This window comes from Martes martes (assembly GCF_963455335.1).
Source record: "Martes martes genome assembly, chromosome: 11".
NCBI classification, from domain to species: domain Eukaryota; kingdom Metazoa; phylum Chordata; class Mammalia; order Carnivora; family Mustelidae; genus Martes; species Martes martes.
Genome location: NC_137899.1, coordinates 49,755,499 through 49,775,575, shown reverse-complemented (window position 1 = coordinate 49,775,575; position 20,077 = coordinate 49,755,499). Strand labels below are relative to the sequence as shown.

General features: G+C 37.0%; 1 protein-coding gene across 1 annotated transcript in view; it reads left to right on the top strand.

The window, feature by feature from the left end:
- AGMO (alkylglycerol monooxygenase) overlaps positions 1-20,077 on the top strand; it is a 204,718-nt gene that overhangs the window by 8,263 nt on the left and 176,378 nt on the right. Inside the window, exon 3 of the mRNA XM_080819132.1 lies at positions 5,979-6,130. Coding sequence (XP_080675258.1) covers positions 5,979-6,130 — 152 coding nt within the window. The remainder of the gene's footprint in view (positions 1-5,978; positions 6,131-20,077) is intronic.

Genomic DNA, 20,077 nt, shown 5'->3' with positions numbered 1-20,077 from the left:
GCTCGATTTGTGTCAACCCTAATAAGTAAGTTGACAGAGTAATAAATTGGGTGTCTGCTCAAGACCTGGCACCTGTACAGGAAATAAAAAAGTATTTCAATTGCAGGCAGGTTCTCTTTGTTTTGTAAGTGGAAGTTTTCCAGGGACCCTCTTTTATTAAATCTTAGTATCTTTAAAGCCTATTTCAATTGTCCGTGGAACTGACAAAGGAGATAGCACCTTTTAAAAGAAGATTCTGAATGGATGGAACATTGATGAGACAGGTGATTATGAGTGCCCTGTTCACCAATGTGTCCTCCTAGTCTCGTGTTGTACCAGCAGGCTCTTAACCTGAATTTATTGAATGATTCAGTGAACCCATAAATGGGTCTGCTTTAACAGCATGCACTAAAGCTTAAGTAAAAAGCTATAGATTATTTCAACGTTCTGTTGTACTTGAGTTTTATTTTATTTATTTTTTCTTTCTGGATCAATCTTTTTTAAAAGGGTTATTGAGTGGGACAATGCTGTCCCTCATGAGATATTTAGACATTTAATTATAATAACTAGTTTGAAGGGCTCTATCTAGTAAATAGAAATCCAGGGGCACAGCTGGGTGGCTCAGCCAATTAAGCATCTGACTCTTGGTTTCAGCTCAGGTCATGATCTCAGGTGGTGGGATTAGCCCTCCATCACGCTGTGTGTTCAGTGAGGAGTCTGCTTGGACTTCTTTCTCTCCCTATCCCTCTGCCCCTCCCCACTCCCTTTCTTTCTCCCTCTCCCTCTCTCTAAAATAAATAAATCTTAAAAAAAAAAAAAAAATGGAGACCCAGGGATGCTGTTGAGCATTCCACAATTCACAGGACAAGCCTTCACAACAAAGAATTATGTGGCCCAAATGGGAATAATACCAAAGTTTAGAATCCCTATTTTAGAAAAAATTATTAGATTTAACCAAACAAAATTGATATTATTCACTGTTTTTTTTTTACCTAAAAGTTGAATTTTATATGGTTAATCCTCTATTAATGGATAATAGGGAGCAATTTTAAGATTTCATAATTGGAGTAATTCCAGCGAACAGGCCCCAACAACAAAGAACAATCTTGAATAAATGTCAGCAATGACACTGTTAAGAAGCCCTTGTCTAAATATGTAAAAGTTGCCAACCAAGCTGACATGCTTTAGGATAAAATTTGTTCTGTCCCCTACCTTGTTGTGTATTAGTTTGTCATGATTGCAAATCTGCTTTTTAACTTCACTCAAGTGAAGTTGCTTTGATACAAGAGTAAATTTCTTTACATTGAGGAAGCCTTGTCAGGACAGTGTCATTATAATTGCTGTGCTACTGAGTGCTTTTAATATAAACATGTAATATAACAGATATTTAAACTTTATCAGGAATTTGTGAGGACTTAAATAAAGTCCTTTAAGAAGGAGAAAGGAGAAATAAGAAGGAGAACATAAAGAAAAAGTTTAGCTTGCACAAGGCTACTCTTTGCTGACCCTAAATCTCTCACTGAAGACCATGGGACATTTGCTCCTGCCATGGTGAGGCTACTCTTTGCTGGCAGTGGTAGAAACTGCGGCGGCCCCATGAGAGAAATCATCTTGCCTACCAACACTGGTGCCTTTGTTCTGCCAGCCCTGTGCCCTAGCAACAGGGATTTTGAATTTGTGCTGGCAGCTAGACATCAGCTCTTGGTTGTCTCTGCTCATTCTTCCAAGAACCAACCCATAGAAAGGGTTCACTAAATCTGGACTTTCTTTCTTCCATCTCCCCTTTGCTTAAAACAATAGGTCTAATTAATCCGTCCCTGGTTTGGAGTTTTTATTTCTTTATTGACTTACTAAGAGGCATGATCCTGTATGCTACTGGCTTGTGAAATATTATTATTATAAATTATAATTCCCACAGTAACCTGCCTTAAATAAATTATTAGCAAAGACAGTCTCTGAGCATAATTTGCCATAAAGACAATAATAAATAACATGGATAACAAATTGGATTCCTCAGAGTTCCAGAACAGTGTGGGAGCCTCTGGCCCATAGCCTGTTCTGTCTCATGACAGACCCCAAACACTTATATGTGAACATCCCAGAATGCTTGTCCTAGTTCTGTCTGCATATCTAAAAACCAAGGATTACCTTGTCATGTCTAGTTTACACACCTGCATAGGTTGGCTCTGTGGAGGACTGGACCAGGAAGGAGGCCCATGCAGGTTCTACAAACAGCTCAGAGCCCTTTTGATAGGGATTCTGAAATATCCAGGGCATGGTCTGGGTTGTGACAGGAGTTCTGCCTAGGCATTTCCCTTTGGTCAAGACTCACACTCAGGGACAAAACTGCTCTTTCTAGCCATATAATTGTTGGACAAGATTATTGAGAGAATGTGTCCACTGGATGACCCTCGTACTTGGACTCAGGCAATCAGAGTCTCCTTACCTTCTCCCCTGTCCTTGGAATGTATATTCTGCTACTCTTCCCTTACTAGCTGCTGTTTTAAGGATGAAGCCTAAGAGAGAGTAAGGTGTTGAGATCATCTGGTCTGAATATATGACTAGCAGGCAGGTATAGAGATCTACTTACCTTGAGGCTGCCCAAGCTCAGCCTTCTGTGTAAGTTTCCTTGCTTATTAAAACTACCAACCACCATTCTGGAGTGGTTTGCCTCTTTCTTTGGTTTCTCTTTACTCTCCATATAGAGGGGCCAGTTTAAGAACCAGCAATTATAAAAAATTGAAAATTGGGTTTTAAGATCTGATAATGTGTAGTCCTTTTCAAAAATGTAGGCATTTGACATTTCTATTCATTATTTGTATTGCTATTGTGAAGTAACACAGCATTTTATGTTACAGATTAATAACTTGAAGCAGTCAACACATGAGACAATTTTAACATTATTAAATCATAGTTATAGTCATATCATAAGGTCAAAAGTAGATTAAAATTAAAGGCCCATAACTTCAAAAGACTCAGTTACATGCTGATTCATAGATACTCACTGTGTAGAGGGCAATACTTCTAAAATGGTGAATTGTAATAATAGACTAATTTGAATTTCTTCTTTAGCTTTTATTTAAAATTAGAATGTTTAACAATTTTATCATTTGTTCATGGTTTATAAATGAATCTTTATTAAATAGAATGATTAATTTATTTTACATTTTTAAAAAAAGATTTTATTTATTTATTTGAGAGAGAGATAGTGAGAGAGAGCTGAGAGGCGAGAAGGTCAGAGGGAGAAGCAGACTCCCTGTGGAGCTGGGAGCCCGATGTGGGACTCGATCCAGGGACTCGGGGATCATGACCTGAGCTGAAGGCAGTTGCTTAACCAACTGAGCCACCCAGGCGCCCTATTTTACATATTAATGATAAATATAAAAGAAAAAGAAAAAGTCCATTCAACCAAACTTATAGAAGTGATAAAGGAATGATTATTTTTAGTTTAAACTTAAATTTGATCACAGATAATTTCAAGAGAAAATGCTACACTTAATAAAAGTGAAGTATATGATGTATTTTTGAGGAAGTTCTTGAAATAATAATGTATAGAAACTTGGTAGCATAGGTGATAATACATATTCTGGTGTCTGCATTTTAAAAACAATTACTTCTTTTAACTAGTTTTGAAAAATTTTTTTAAAGATTTAATTTATTTGAGAGAGAGAGTATGCAAGAGATAGAATAAGTAGAGGGGAGAGGCAGAGGGAGTGGGAGAAGCAGACTCCACTGAGCAGGGAGCCCAGTGCAGGGCTCCATTCCAGCACTGTGGGATTATAAGCCGAGCCGAAGGCAGACGCTTAACCAACTGAGCCACCCAGGCATCCCTAAAAAAGATGTTTTAAAATAGATGTCTAGTTGACATATAGTGTTTTATATTTGCTTCAGGTGTATCACATAGTGATTGTGTAGTTCTGTACGTTATGCAGTGCCTACCGTGAAAGTGTAGTTACCGTCTATCTCCATACAGTTATTACAGTATTATCGACTATTTCCTATGCTGTAGTTTTCATCCCCCTGACTTATTTATTTTATAACTGGAAGTTTATACCTCTCAATCCCCTTTACCTTCACCTATTTCACCCCCCACCGCCTCACCCCCCAACTACTGCTGCTGGCAACCACTGGTTTGTTTTCTGTATTTATGAATCTTTTTAAAATTTTTTGTTTATTTTGTTTTTTAGATTCCACATATAAGCAAAATAATGTAGTATTTGTCTTTCTCTATCTAACTCATTAAGCATTGTCCCCTCTAGGTCTATCTGTGTTGTCCCAAATGGCAAGATTTCATTCTTTTTATGGTGCTGTAATAGTCCATTGTATGTATTTGCCACAATAAAAAAAAAAATTTAACTTATTTATTTGAGAGAGACAGCAGAGTGAGAGAGAGCGCTTAGGTGGAGTGGGGAGGGGCAAAGGGAGAGGGAGAACCTGACTACCCATTAAGCAGGTAGCCCCATGCAGGGCTCGATTCCAGGACCTTGGGATTATGACCTGAGCCAAAGGCAGATGCTTAACCAACTGAGCCACCCAGGTGTCCCTATATAGCACATTATGTTTATCCATTCTCTGTTGATGGACACCTGGGTTGTTTCCATATCTTTTCTATTGAAAGTAAAACTGCAGTAAACAAAGGGATACATATATGTTATCAGATTACCGTTTTCATTTTCTTTGGTGAGTATCCAACAATGGACTTACTAGATCATATGGAATTTCCATTTTTAATTTTTTGAAGAGGCTCCTTACTTTGTTTTATAGGGGCTACACCAAATTACATTCCCGTCAATACTACACGAAGGTTCCCTTTTCTCCACATCCTCGCCAGTACCAGTTGTTTCTTGTCTTCTCAACAATAGCAGTCTGAGGGATGCCTGCGTGGCTCAGTTGGTTAAGCATTTGCCTTCAGCTCAGGCATGATCCCAGGGTTCTGGGATCAAGCCCTCCGTCCACATCGGGCTCCTTGCTCAGCAGGGAGCCTGCTTCTCCCTCTACCTCCTGCTCCCCTTGCTTGTGCTCTCTCTCTCTCTCTCTGACAAATAAATAAGTAAAGTCTTCAAAAAAAAAAATAATAGCACTCTGGTGTAATATGATACCTATTGTGCTAAGTAGGTTTTTATAATTTATTTCTAAGAAAACATTATTCCCTTATATCTTGAGAGTTATAATTTATATTACTACAAGAATTATTGAAATGCTATGAAAGTCCAACTTGTGATCCTAACTATAACATCTAAAAACATAAAAGTATGTGTATATGTGTGTGTGCAAAAGAAAGAAGGAGGGAATAGAGAGAAATAAAGAAAATAGTTAACCAGAAGCAACTTTAGTCTAAAGGCAAATTTTATGGGATTAACATATTTTAAGGGAGTAGGCATTTCTGCAGTCCCCTTTAAACTTTATACCTTTTATACTTCCTTTAAAAAGCACCCTTATTGTACTCTTCATTAAGATGTGGAAATGAAAGTCACAGAAAATAAGTTGTAGTTTTGTCATATTTATGTTGTATGGCTTCCATGGAATTATTTTAAGAGATATTAAAAAAAGGAATGGCATCCTAAATTCTGTGAAACTGAGAGTGTAAATAGTTGGCATCCATGATAACTATGAGGCAGCATGTGAAATTGGGCCTTTTAAAAGGTATGATAGAACAGTGAGAAAAAAAAAAGAAGAGAGAAAGAATTTTATTTTTGTATTTGAATACCCTAATTTTTAAAAAAAGATTTTATTTATTTATTTGACAGACAGAGATCACAAGTAGGCAGAGAGGCGGGGGGGGGGGGAGGGGAGCAGGCTCCTCACTGAGCAGAGAGCCCGATGCAGGGCTCACTCTCAGGACCGTGGGATCATGACCTGAGCTGAAGGCAGAGGCTTTAACCCACTGAGCCACCCAGGCACCCGAATACCCTAATTTTTAAATGTTACCTAAAATGTTTTAACATGGTTTTACACTTAAAATGTAGTATAATCATTGTGTGTGAATTTTATTTTTCCAGCTTGTTTTCTAGGAGCATCGAACTGACCACTTACATTTATATCTGGGAGAACTATAGGCTCATCAGTTTGCCTTGGCATTCTCCATGGACTTGGTATTTAACTTTCTTAGGAGTTGATTTTGGCTACTACTGGTTCCATCGCATGGCCCATGGTAAGTTGAAAATCAAGGTTTTATTGATAATGCTTGTTGAATTGTGTTTTAGTCATGGTAGGTATTCAGTAAATATTGAATGAATGAATAAATGAATAACATGGCTTATTTTATAGCATATAAAGATTAATGGTGAAAGTTGAGTTTGAAATTTAAGTGGAAACAATCTGGTCATTTTTGAAAAAAAGTGCAATTATTAGAGATACATTTTTCACACCATTTGTATCTAACTTGTAAAAAAGTTGAGAAAGGGATGGCTGTAACATTACTTTTTAATATACTGCCTTCCATTTTTCTTATTATGACATGCTTGGAAGAGTCTCCAGACTCTTTCACATAATACAAGACTTCATATCACAATTATCAGTGGTCATTCAGAAGAGCTCTGAATCCTAGGTAATGTGTGCTGTCATACATAAGCTAGAGTCAAGTTCTTGGCAGTAATTTCACATTGCAAATGAAAATGCAATCATCTAGGCACTAACCGTAATGCATTTCAGTATTGCCATAGTTTTGCAAAATTTCTCATCTAATTCAAAGCCCTCTTACGGTACTGGTTCACTGAATCTGCTTTTTCGGACTCTTGGCTGTACATTCATTCCAAAGAAATGTTTTGTTATGAAAAGGGAAGTGGAAGAACAGGAAACAGTCTAAACCTCTGTAGGGCTAAGTAGAGATTGGAGAATGATTGTAAAGGTAAGGGGAGCAAGTGGTCTCTAAGGAGGAACAAGGCATGCAAAAGCATTTCTGAAGGGAAATGGAGGAAAGTGCTAATTTTGAAAACCTACTGAAGAGTAGAACTGAGCATTTCAGTGGGTGGTTGGGTTGAGTGGGTGGGGAGGAAGGAAGGAAAAGGAAGAAATCTGGAATAATAATAAAAACTAGATGGGAGATGGCAAGAAGAGACCTGAAATCAGGGTGAATAACCGAGCAATGTGTGTAGGAGTATGGTGACCAAACATCCTTCCTAAAAGAGGTGGAAGGAAATAGGAGCAACATAGGCAAACATTATGCTTAAGGCAGTGAAATTTTAAATGCAGCATTATTTTTGTTAAGTACTTTGAACATGTACATATAATGAAACTATCAAGAATGTTAATTCATTAAAACAATTTGAAGGGAACATACAAACTAGAAAAAAGTTACTTATTTTGTGTGTGTGTGATAACCTTTGTCTTGGAAAATAATAGGTCAGCCCCTGACATCATTTCCTTGAGTATAAATGCAAGAGGATACTCCCAAATTGAACATGACTAGGAATAAAGTATGGTCATGTAGTAAACTTTGTATTTTATTTCAAAATAGTAGTTTTCTCCGTAAAATAAACCCATTGGCAAGCTTCCTCATTTTCTATGCAGCAAATGGGTAATGTAGAAAGCATACATTTATTACTTAATTTCTAAGACCACACTGTCCTGTACTGATGTGTTTGTGTGGGAAATCTGCAAATTCGCTTAATTTTTAAAAGCCCATTATAAGAGGAAACAAAGAACCAACAAAAATATTACCAAGTATAAAACTTTTAAAAATATGTTGATTGTTAAGTGCTTTCAGTTAGGGAAGAGCAATAAAGTAAAATAATACATTAAATACATGGAATCTGGACTGTTTAAAGTATGCTTCCCATTAGAAAACTTTGAACGAACTCCAGTGGAGGCAGGCATTAAAAAAAATCTGAGAACCTTCTGGAAAAACACTCACCACCTTGAGGCTATGAAGTCTAATCTAAGTTCAAAGGCTTTTGACTTGTGAAGGAAAGCTCATAGGAAAAAAATAAATTAGTAGTTGAATGTGTCAACCTTCAATATGATAGCTGACTTTTAAATTTTATGTTCTAATGTAAAATATTAAAATGGATTTTTAGAAATCTAGAAGTACACAGGAGTAAGAAAAACTTATAATACCAAATTTCTTGAGCCTCTTGGGTTACTATGCTCATACTGATTAATTAGTCAAATTTATGTAACTGAGAAGTTTGAAGACTTCTAAATTCTAATGTTGTCATAAAATATAATAAGAAAAAGCCCTCTTTTCCTACTTAACGTGTTACTTTCTTTCCACTATTTGCAATAAAATAATAAATTAAAAATGCATTCCACATTTGTTGATATGTTAAATGCTATGAGTTTTGAAGAAACAATATATACTTTTTATTTTTACATGTATATAATCTATTTAATAGCCTAAATTACTTTTAGGGTGGTGGTGGTGGTTGTTTTGTTGTTGTTATTTGCTTTGCATAAATGTAGAATTTTCTCACATTAAGGGTATGGAAAAGAGTTAATTCTCGAAAACTTGAATTTGATTTCTATTCCTGTACAAAAGAACAAAAGGATATTTGAGTCTCTTATGTTATCTAAATTTCATTCCCTTTTCCTCTGGGATGATGAGAAGTGAATTGCTAATTATGGTCAACTTACAGAAAAAGAAGAGGAACACAAAAATTTCTATAGAGTGCCTTGACATCATTAGAAAGAAATGTAAAATGACAAATTTAAATAGGTCTTAAATTAAAGGAGCTTCTGGCACACTTGGTCTCCAGTACAAAAGGATGCATTATTTATCTGTCTTTCCTGTTAGTTATACTAACCATGTAAAAAATCGAGTAAAGGCTTTTAAGGGGACACTTAAAATGTAAATGATTACTACTTAGCAGGAGCAAGAATGAGCTTTCCAGAATGCTGGTCATGAACTTTACCTTGTCTTGGGTGGTGGCTATACATGAGTGTATGTACTTGTAAGAAATATGTTGAGTTATGTACTTAAAATTTACACAATTTTTTTTTTGTTATTAAACTATACTTTATCTATAGTTCAGAAAAGAAGTTAAATTAGTAAGCAGTCCCACCAATATGATTTCTTGGTGAATAGTTTGAAGTCAGAGTGATACAATGGTTAACGCAATTCAGAAATAAGAACCAAGAAATTATTATTTGTGACTAAGCATAAATACCAGAGGCAGATCCTACAGATGTTTCTCCTTTGCAAACTCACTTGATGTTAGACTTTGTCAACTTAAAAGATTGGAGGGATACTACAGAGCCAGAACAGCAGGGACTTTGTTCCACGTCCAGAATGCTGTTTTTCATGTGGCACTTAGCAGATTGGTGCCCAGGGATCTTGGTAGTATTCACCCCATGGTTTAGTTATAGCCTATAACTTTTGGTAAGATCCTCTGCCCTCCAGGGGACCACATCAGAGGATTGCCTGTAATATACACCCTCTGGGGTCTGTATACTCTAGCAGGTCTTTCTGTCTCCACCAGAGTTCCTGTGGTAGCCACAACCTCTCCAAAGATGTCTGACTCTTAGACTTGGCAGTTAGAGGGGAAAGGGGATTTTCCTAAATTTATATATGCCTGCTTTGTTCATTCTCTCTCAGCTCCATAGGAAATAACTGTGTTCATAGGTGCTACTTCTGTACTACTGAACTACTCCCTGTTTCTTTCTTTTAGTAGTTAACTTCTTTTTTTTTAATCAATTAATAATTCTTTATATTAACTTTTTCTTTTTCAAATTACTGGTGGGTTTTGTCTCCTGATTGGACTCTGACTGATAAAGCCAATCTCCCCACATATTATATAGAGTTGCAAATTGAAGTTCACCCTGACTATACCTTTAATATTCCATTCTGAGGCACTGATTACATACTTAGGCTATAATACAATTTAGTTCATTTCTGAAATAAGGATGTTCATCTGTAAAATTGTTATAATAAGAATCTATAAAGTCCCCTCAAACTCTTATTCTTTTACTGGGCAAGTAAACAGTATAGTTGTTTCTCTTTGTTGCTTTCTGTATCTAAACAAGGTGAGTGATCATAATTTTTGTGTAATTAATTACATTCATTCCTGCAGTTTTATTGTAATTAAGTGGGCCTCTGTGGGTGACTTCTTAAACTTCAGGGTTTTTTCATTCCTTTCTGATTTTTAACAGAAGTTGAATTTAGACCATCTTCACTTCCACCAGTTTATAAAATAAGCAGATGTATTGATTAAAAATAATTTTATTTTCTGATAGTGAGGACTATGGTCTCTACTGAAGAATAGGTGATTAAATTCAGCTACGTTTATGATACTTTATTAAAAAAAACTAGAGCATACCTAATTTTATGTAGTTCTTTGCTATATATTATATTTCACTATTTTGAAAACACTGTGTGATTTCATGCATATTGGATCACTGAGGGTGATGTCCAGTGTACATTGGCCTAAGTTAAAGTACTTCCTCTCACTTCTTCCCATGATTTATTACTTTCTCTCAGTCCTTGGCGTCGTCATCATTCAGAACATCCATGAGGGGAGCCTTGGAATTCCCATCAACTTACCTAAGATCTCCAGTTTCTCATCATTACTTTCTACTAAAAAACATGTCATCTATATCAACCAATTTCCTCTCAGTTCATTTTAATGAAAGATGCAGTCCTCTGCTTCTGATACTAAACATTTGTCCATAGGAGCACTTAAAAATGTATATGTACTGAAAGATTACCAGTATTTCCCCTCAGAAAGACCCATTTGAAGGAGCCTTCCACTTAAAAATAGCTTATTTTTATCACTGGCATTTGTGGTCACCGTTAAAACCATGGTCTAAACTTCCTTTGGTGTACTTAGATTCTGTATGTAAGTGATACATAGAACACATTTGAAACAAAGATGGGCCCTCATCCAGGTGCTGAAAGTATGAATGCATTGAGATATCAAACAGTCAAGTCATATACTTGATATTAAAGAATAAGAGTCTCAAGAATCTCCATCAGTCTGTTTTTGAACATTGATACTTAAGTGTGGAAATAATTCCAGGACATATGTCCAAGAATACTTGCGAGCATTAGAGGATAGCTATGGTTATATTTTTCAGGGATTAAAAAGCTGTGAAATGAGTAATCAGAATGCAACTAAAGGTTAAAGAAGGAGTAGAGATTAATTTATGAGCTTTGGTCTCCTTCTGATGCTGCTTGAGACAGACAATGTGCCCTATGTGCTAACTTAGTGCCAGGACTTAGTACACTTGTCTTTCATATAGCAGAGAGAGCACTGAAATTTGTTTCAAGAAATATAGGCATGTAACTGTAGTGCAACTATTTACCACACATATAACCTTGGGATTAACTTCTCTGAGACAGATTTTACTGGTTTTATTTACCTCTCAGTTTTGTGGCATTTCTTTTCTACTTTTTTTTTTGTAATTTTATTTTATTTTTTTCAGTGTTCCGAGATTCATTGCTCATGCACCACACCCAGTGCTCCATGCAATACGTGCCTTCCTTAATACCCAGCACCAGGCTCACCCAACCCCCACCCCCCTCCCTTCCAAAACCCTCAGTTTGTTTCTCAGAGTCCACAGTCTCTCATGGTTTGTCTCCCCCTCTGATTTCCGCCATCTCACTTCTCCTCTCCATCTCCCAATGTCCTCCGTGTTATTCCTCACACTCCACAAGTAAGTAAAACCTTATGATACTTGACTCTCTCTGCTTGACTTATTTCACTCAGCGTGATCTCTTCCAGTCCCGTCATGTTGATATACAAGTTGGGCGGTCATCCTTTCTGATGGAGGCATAATACTCCATTGTATATATGGACCATATCTTCTTTATCCATTCGTCCATCGAAGGGCATCTAGGTTCTTTCCACAGTTTGGCGACTGTGGCCATTGCTTCTATGAACATTGGGGTACAGATGGCCCTTCTTTTCACTACATCTGTATCTTTAGGGTAAATACCCTGTAGTGCAAGTGCAGGGTCACAGGGCAGCCCTATTTTTAATTTCTTAAGGAATCTCCACACTGTTTTCCAAAGTGGCTGCACCACCTTGCATTCCCACCAACAGCGGAAGAGGGTTCCCCTTTCTCCACATCCTCTCCAACACTTGTTGTTTACCGTCTTGTTAATTTTGGCCATTCTAACTGATGTAAGGTGGTATGTCAATGTGGTTTTGATTTGAATCTCCCTGATGGCTAATGATGATGAACATTTTTTCATGTGTCTGTGAGCCATTTGTATGTCTTCTTGGAGAAGTGTCCGTTATGTCTTCTTCCCATTTTTTGACATGATCACCTGTTTTGTGTGTGTCGAGTTTGAGGAATTCTTTATAGATCTTGGATATCAGCCCTTTGTCTGTAGTGTCATTTGTGAATATCTTCTCCCATTCCGTGGGTTGCCTCCTTGTTTTGTTGACTATTTCCTTTGCTGTGCAGAAGCTTTTGTTCTTGATGAAGTCCCAAAAGTTCATTTTCACTTTTGTTTTCTTTGCCTTTGGAGACGTGTCTTGAAAGAAGTTGCTGTGGCCGATGTCAAAGAGGCTACTGCCTGTGTTCTCTCTTCTAGGATTTTGATAGATTCCTGCCTCACATTGAGGTCTTTTATCCATTTTGAGTTTATCTTTGTGTACGGTGTAAGAGAATGGTCGTGTTTCATTCTTCTATATGTAGCTGTCCAATTTTCCCAGCACCATTTATTGAAGAGACTTTTTTCCACTGGATATTTTTTCCTGCTTTGTTGAAGGTTAGTTGACCATAGAGTTGCAGGTTCATATCTGGCTCTCTACTAATCCATCATTATTCTATCATACAGAGTATTTTCACTAAAAATTCTGTGTCCCTACCATTCACTCCACTTTCTCCCCTAAAGTTCGACAACCACTGATGTATTCATTGTCTTCATAGTTTTGCCTTTTTTAGGTTGTCTATAGAGTATATAGACTTTTCATATTGGATTCTTCCACTTAAAATTCTGTATTTGTTTCCTCCATGTCTTTTATGGCCTGATAGCTCATTTCTATCTAGCACTGAACAATATTCCATTGCCTGGGTGTACCACAGTTTACATACCCTTTCACCTACTGAATGATATCTTGGTTGCTTCCAGGTTTTGGCACATTTGAATAAAGCTGCTCTAAACACCTGTGTACAAGTTTTTGTGTGAACATGATTTTTCAAATCCTTTGCGTAAATACCAAGCAGTGCAACTGCTGGATCATAGGGTTAGAGTATTTAGTTTTCTAAGAAACTGAAAAATTATCTTCTAAAGTAGCTATACCATTTTACATTCCATCAGCAATAATGAGACTCCCTATTGTTCCACATCCTGGCCAGTAGTTGATGTCATAAATGTTCCTTCCAGATTTGGGCCATTCTGATAGATGTGTAGTGGCATCTCACTATTGTGTAAGTTGCATTTCCCTGATTACATGATGTGCAGCATCTATTCATATGCTTATTTGACATCTGTTATTCTTTGGTGACGTGTGTATTGCATTCAAGTGCATATCTTTCACTTTGGTTGTTGTTTTCTTACTGTTGATTTTTAATAGTTCTTTGTGTACTTTGGATAATAGTCCCACATTAAATACACCTTCTGAATATGTTTTTCCTAGTCTGGCTTTTCTTCTCACCCTCTTGACATTGTCTTTCACAGAGCAGAAGTTTTCAATTTTAATAAAGTACAGCTTGCCAAGTCTTTCATGGATGAGGCCTGTGGTATCATATCTAGAAAGCCCTTGCCATACCCAAGGTCATCTATGTTTTCTCCTATATTATCTTCTAGGAGATATCTTCTAGTAGTTTTATAGTTTTACACTTTACATTTAGGTCTGTGATACATTTGGAGTGAATTTTTGTGAATTCAAAGTCTGTGTCTAGATTGCTTTTTGCATGTGGATGTTCAACAGTTCTAGTACTATGTGTTGAAAAGACGATCTTGACCCCATTGTATTCCCTTTGCTCCTTTGTCAGCCATCAGCTGGCTATATTTATGTGAGTCTATTTTTGCACTATGTATTCTGATCCAGAATCTATCCAGCTATTCTTTCACCAATACCACACTGTCTTGATTACTGTAGCTCTGTAGTCAGTCTTAAAATTAAGTAGAGTCGGGGTGCCTGGGTGGCTCAGTGGGTTAAGCTTCTGCCTTCAGCTCAGGTCATGATGTCAGGGTCCTGGGATCGAGCCCCACATCAGGCTCCCTGCCTGCTTCCCCTCCCCACTTCTGCCTGCCTCTCTGCCTACTTGTGATCTCTGTCTGTCAAATAAATAAATAAAATCTTTAAAAAAAATTAGAGTCAGACCTTCAATTTTGTTATCTTCCTTCAATATTATGTTGGCCATTCTGGGTATTTTGCCTCTTTATAAATTTAAGAAGCAGTCTGTTAGTATCCACAAAATAATTTTCCGTGATTTTGATAGGGAAGGCACTGAATCTATAGATCAAATTGGGAAGAACTGATGGCTTGATAATATCAGATCTTTCTGTTTATGATTATTGAATATCTCTCCATTTATTTAGTTCCTTTATTGCATTCAGTAGTTTTTAACTGTTCCTTACATAGATCTTGTACATGTCTCAGATTTATACATATTTTAATTTTTTGGATACTAATATATATTTTTTTTGAGGGAGAGAGAGAGTGCACGCGCACAGGTAGTAGGGGAGACGGAGAGGAAGAGAGAGGATCTAAAGCAGGCTCCGTGCCAAGCACAGAGCCTGACATGGGGCTTGATCTCACAACCCTCAGATCATGACCTGAACAGAAGTCAAGTGTTGGACACTTCACCGACTGAGCCACCCAGGTGCCCCAATGGTATTATGTTTTTAGCTTCAAATTTCACTTATTCATTGCCATTATAGGGAAACTACTGACTCTTATATGTTAACCTTATATCCTGCAATCTTATTATAATTGCTTATTATTTCCAAGATTTTTGTTGTTATTGTTGATTACTTTGGATTTTCTACATATACAATCATCCCACCTGTAAACAAAGACAGTTTTATTTCTTCCTTCTCAGATTGTATACCTCATATTTCCTTTTCCTGTTATAACATTAGCTATGATGAAACAGAATTTTTTAATGAAATAAAAATTACTAAAAAAGAGTAAGAAACTTAATGGTGAATTGCTATAGAAGATTTCAAATTCACTGAACTACAGCAATGATTTGAAAAGATAAATTATACTGTGACTTCTCAATTCACACTGAATAAAATCCACATTTTTATACTAATTTGAGTTCTTGCATGACCTGCCCACACTGCCTCACATTTGTGATACCTCTTATCACTTACAACTTTAATCCTCTTGCATATACCTCCAGCCACAGTGACCACCTCACATTTCCTCAAATATGCCATGTATTCTCTGCCTCAGAGCCTTTGCACTTCCTATTCTATCTGCCAGATACTCTCTTTTCCCAGAACCGTATGATTCATTCTCTTAAGAAGCTTTAGGTCTGTTGCTCAAAAGTCACTTTATCACACAAATATTTAGGGTCATCTATATAAAACTGTAATACCCAAACCTATCTGACACTTTCTATTTCTCCTAACCTGCTTTCTTAATTTTACTGCATACATCACATCCTGGCATTGTATTAGTAACCTTCGTAAGACTGTTTTGGATTTGACTGAGTATTACATGTGCCAATGAAAGTGAAAGTGTAAAGTAGGTCTTCAATGAGTATTTGTTACATTAATAAATAAATGTTATTCCTCTCCTAAAAATCTTCCTGGTTTCACATTACATCCATAATAAATAGGCTGTAGGGCAAAGTGGGGAGTATAGCTGAGGAATGACTTAGAGTTTTATTACTGCCAGTCTACAGGATCCTATATGACCAAAATCCTGACTAACTCCTCAATCCTTTTTCTCTAGTTCCCCAATATTTCTTGGTATTTCTCAAATTTGCCCAGCATATTCCTTCCTCAGGTACTTTGAACCAGCAGGTTCCTCTGCGTAGAACTCTATTTCCTCAGATATTACTAGCATGCTTTCTTTGCCTCCTTAAAGTTTCTACTAAAATGCCACCTATCACCCCTTATAAGTCCCAATAGAGGATTTACTAGACTCCTGTACCCATCACCCTCTATCCCATAGCACTCGTCACTACCTGGCATTATATTACTATGTTTTACACCTGATTTCCTTCCCTATTAGAATGCAAACTTCACAAAGGAAGTGGCATTTTTCACTATTATATCCCCCATGATTAGAATTCCTAATATATATTAAAAAAAAAAAAAGAATTCCTAGGATACAGTAGCTTCTCACCTAACATCCGATGTACAATGAATGCCTACCTAGCTCATAGGGCTGTTCTGGGAAGCAAATAATAAAATATGATGTATTATTAATATAAAGCTCCTCATCTAGCACCTAGTAGTGTAATAAACATTAATTTAATAATATTATTAATACTCAAATAGTGTTTACAATGTACAAATCATTTTCCAAACTTAATGCTCATGTAAGTTTTATAAAAACCCTATCGTGGGGCGCCTGGGTGGCTCAGTGGGTTAGAGCCTCTGCCTTCGGCTCGGGTCGTGATCCCAGGTTCCTGGAATTGAGCCCCGCATTGGGCTCTGTGCTCAGCGGGGAGCCTGCTTCCTCGTCTCTCTCTGCCTGCCTCTCTGCTTACTTGTGATCTCTGTCAAAAAAAACCAAAAAAACAAAAAAACCCTGTCATGTGTATAGTATTAGCCCCATTTATTAGATGAAGAAATTAAGACAGATTAACTTGTCCCAAATCTCAGTAAATAAGTGGCAACACTAGGAACTGAATTCAGATAACCTGACTCCAGAATCTTTTTTAAAAAATTCTCCAATGGTTTTCAATAATAGTTTACTTTTAATTATTGATATTGCTATTAACACTATTACTAGCATCATCTGCATCTTAAAACCCCATTTGCTTTTTATCTACATTGCTTTGAGAAAAATTAATCAGTATATTCAGAAATATGGAAATTTAAGAGTTAGTGACAATGAGGACGGGGTTTCTTTTGTCAGTTTCTGACAAAATCATCTTGACTATTCTGACTATTATAGACATTCTGACTATAATCATCTTTGTACTTCCCCTATTATTATTATAACCAATTATTAATATCTGTCATTCATAGTAGAATGTACAGTCAGTGGCCAGATCTGTTATTGACAAATCTATCTCTAGTGCCTAGTACAGGGTTAGAATAAAATAGGTGATCATCAAATATTTATTGAAAAAATTAATGCAGGCATAAAAAGTTTATAACAGTAAAAAAGTCTCTAAGTTAATTGATAATATTTCCAGGAATCTTCCCTTATTCTCTTAGTAATTCACAGAGCAGTTTTTCTCATTGTGCTATTTTAATATATAACATTAAATTCAGTCACAATTAAAATTGTTTAATAAATGAAAAAGGATAGAATTCTACTTAATTTGGCTTTTCATGGCTTAGAATGGCAGTGCTCAAATGTTTTGTTTGCTAAGATATCATATACATCCAGGAAGAGAATTTTACAAATTCTCCCTTTGAACAAAATTACTTGGGATAAAATGTGCTTTTTCCAGATCATATTTAATTGAGCATCACAGCAATACAATACTGAAGACCACCCTAAACTTAAGTTTTTCTCTCCTCTGCCCATTTTAAACACCTCTAAATCTCCACATAAGCCTCCATCTTACTTTCTCATTGTTGGCATATTCATTAATTAATTCATTCACTCATTCATTTCTACATGGCTCGTGCACTCTTCAAGCATTTTTCATTGAATCTCCACAAAACTGTCATCCCAATAAAAATTCCACCAGCATTTTTCAAGGAGCTTGAACAAACAGTCCTAAAAGTTGTATGGAACCAGAAGAGACCCTGAATTGCTAAGGAAATGTTGAAAAAGAAAAGCAAAACCGGGGGCATCACGTTGCCTGATTTCAAGCTTTACTACAAAGCTGTGATCACCAAGACAGCATGGTACTGGCACAAAAACAGACACATAGACCAGTGGGACAGAGTATAGAGCCCAGATATGGACCCGCAACTCTATGGTCAACTAACCTTCAACAAAGCAGGAAAAAATATCCAGTGGAAAAAAGTCTCTTCAATAAATGGTGCTGGGAAAATTGGACAGCTACATATAGAAGAATGAAACACGACCATTCTCTTACACCGTACACAAAGATAAACTCAAAATGGATAAAAGACCTCAATGTGAGGCAGGAATCTATCAAAATCCTAGAAGAGAGAACACAGGCAGTAGCCTCTTTGACATCGGCCACAGCAACTTCTTTCAAGACACGTCTCCAAAGGCAAAGAAAACAAAAGTGAAAATGAACTTTTGGGACTTCATCAAGAACAAAAGCTTCTGCACAGCAAAGGAAATAGTCAACAAAACAAGGAGGCAACCCACGGAATGGGAGAAGATATTCACAAATGACACTACAGACAAAGGGCTGATATCCAAGATCTATAAAGAATTCCTCAAACTCGACACACACAAAACAGGTGATCATGTCAAAAAATGGGAAGAAGACATAACGGACACTTCTCCAAGAAGACATACAAATGGCTCACAGACACATGAAAAAATGTTCATCATCATTAGCCATCAGGGAGATTCAAATCAAAACCACATTGACATACCACCTTACATCAGTTAGAATGGCCAAAATTAACAAGACGGTAAACAACAAGTGTTGGAGAGGATGTGGAGAAAGGGGAACCCTCTTCCGCTGTTGGTGGGAATGCAAGGTGGTGCAGCCACTTTGGAAAACAGTGTGGAGATTCCTTAAGAAATTAAAAATAGGGCTGCCCTGTGACCCTGCACTTGCACTACAGGGTATTTACCCTAAAGATACAGATGTAGTGAAAAGAAGGGCCATCTGTACCCCAATGTTCATAGAAGCAATGGCCACAGTCGCCAAACTGTGGAAAGAACCTAGATGCCCTTCGATGGACGAATGGATAAAGAAGATATGGTCCATATATACAATGGAGTATTATGCCTCCATCAGAAAGGATGACCGCCCAACTTGTATATCAACATGACGGGACTGGAAGAGATCACGCTGAGTGAAATAAGTCAAGCAGAGAGAGTCAAGTATCATAAGGTTTTACTTACTTGTGGAGTGTGAGGAATAACACGGAGGACATTGGGAGATGGAGAGGAGAAGTGAGATGGCGGAAATCAGAGGGGGAGACAAACCATGAGAGACTGTGGACTCTGAGAAACAAACTGAGGGTTTTGGAAGGGAGGGGGGTGGGGGTTGGGTGAGCCTGGTGCTGGGTATTAAGGAAGGCACGTATTGCATGGAGCACTGGGTGTGGTGCATGAGCAATGAATCTTGGAATACTGAAAAGAAATGGGAAAAAAATAATGATGGATTTATGTCATTATACATTTACCCAAATTCATACATTTTTATCATCAAGAGTGAACCCTAATGTAAACTCTGAAATTTAGAAGAATTTGTCAGTGTAGTTACATCAGCTGTACCAAATGAATCTGAATCACTCTGGTGAGTTAAATTGATAATGGGGAAGGCCATTAATGTGTGAGGGCAGAGGGTACATAGGATATCTCTGTACCTTCTTCTCAATTTTTGCTGTGAACTTAAAACTACTCTAAAAAATGAAGTCTTTAACTAATTCTGTTTCCAATGCAATGTATTGATTCTATGTTATTTTTAGAAATATGTTTGCTACTTGAAAGAAAGGTCTATGATTTCAGAGTTCCTTTGTTCGTCCTTATAGGTATCTTTCCAAATATTCCAAATGAATATTTAGTTTTTGAATATTTACCTTTTGTTTGGTGCTTCAGCATTTTTCACACTCCAGAATAATGCACCATATCAAGATATGTGACAACTGCCGGGGAAGATAGTGGGGTAGGAGGATCCTAAGCTCACTTCATCCCACAAATACAACTACACCCATATCAGTGTAAATAATTCAGAAAAACAACCCAAAGACTGGCAGAACAGACTCTGCACAGCTAAATGTAGAGAAGATGCCATATCAGAGAAGGTAGGAAGGGTAGAGAAACAATTGGGAGCCAAAGAGGCCACAGAACTGTCTGCAGGAAGAAGGGACAAAAGGGATGTGGAGAGGGTAGAGGAGCAGACCACTACATTAGGTAGCTCAGGCACTGAAGACCCACACTGGGAAGATGAATACCCATAACATTTGTGTTTG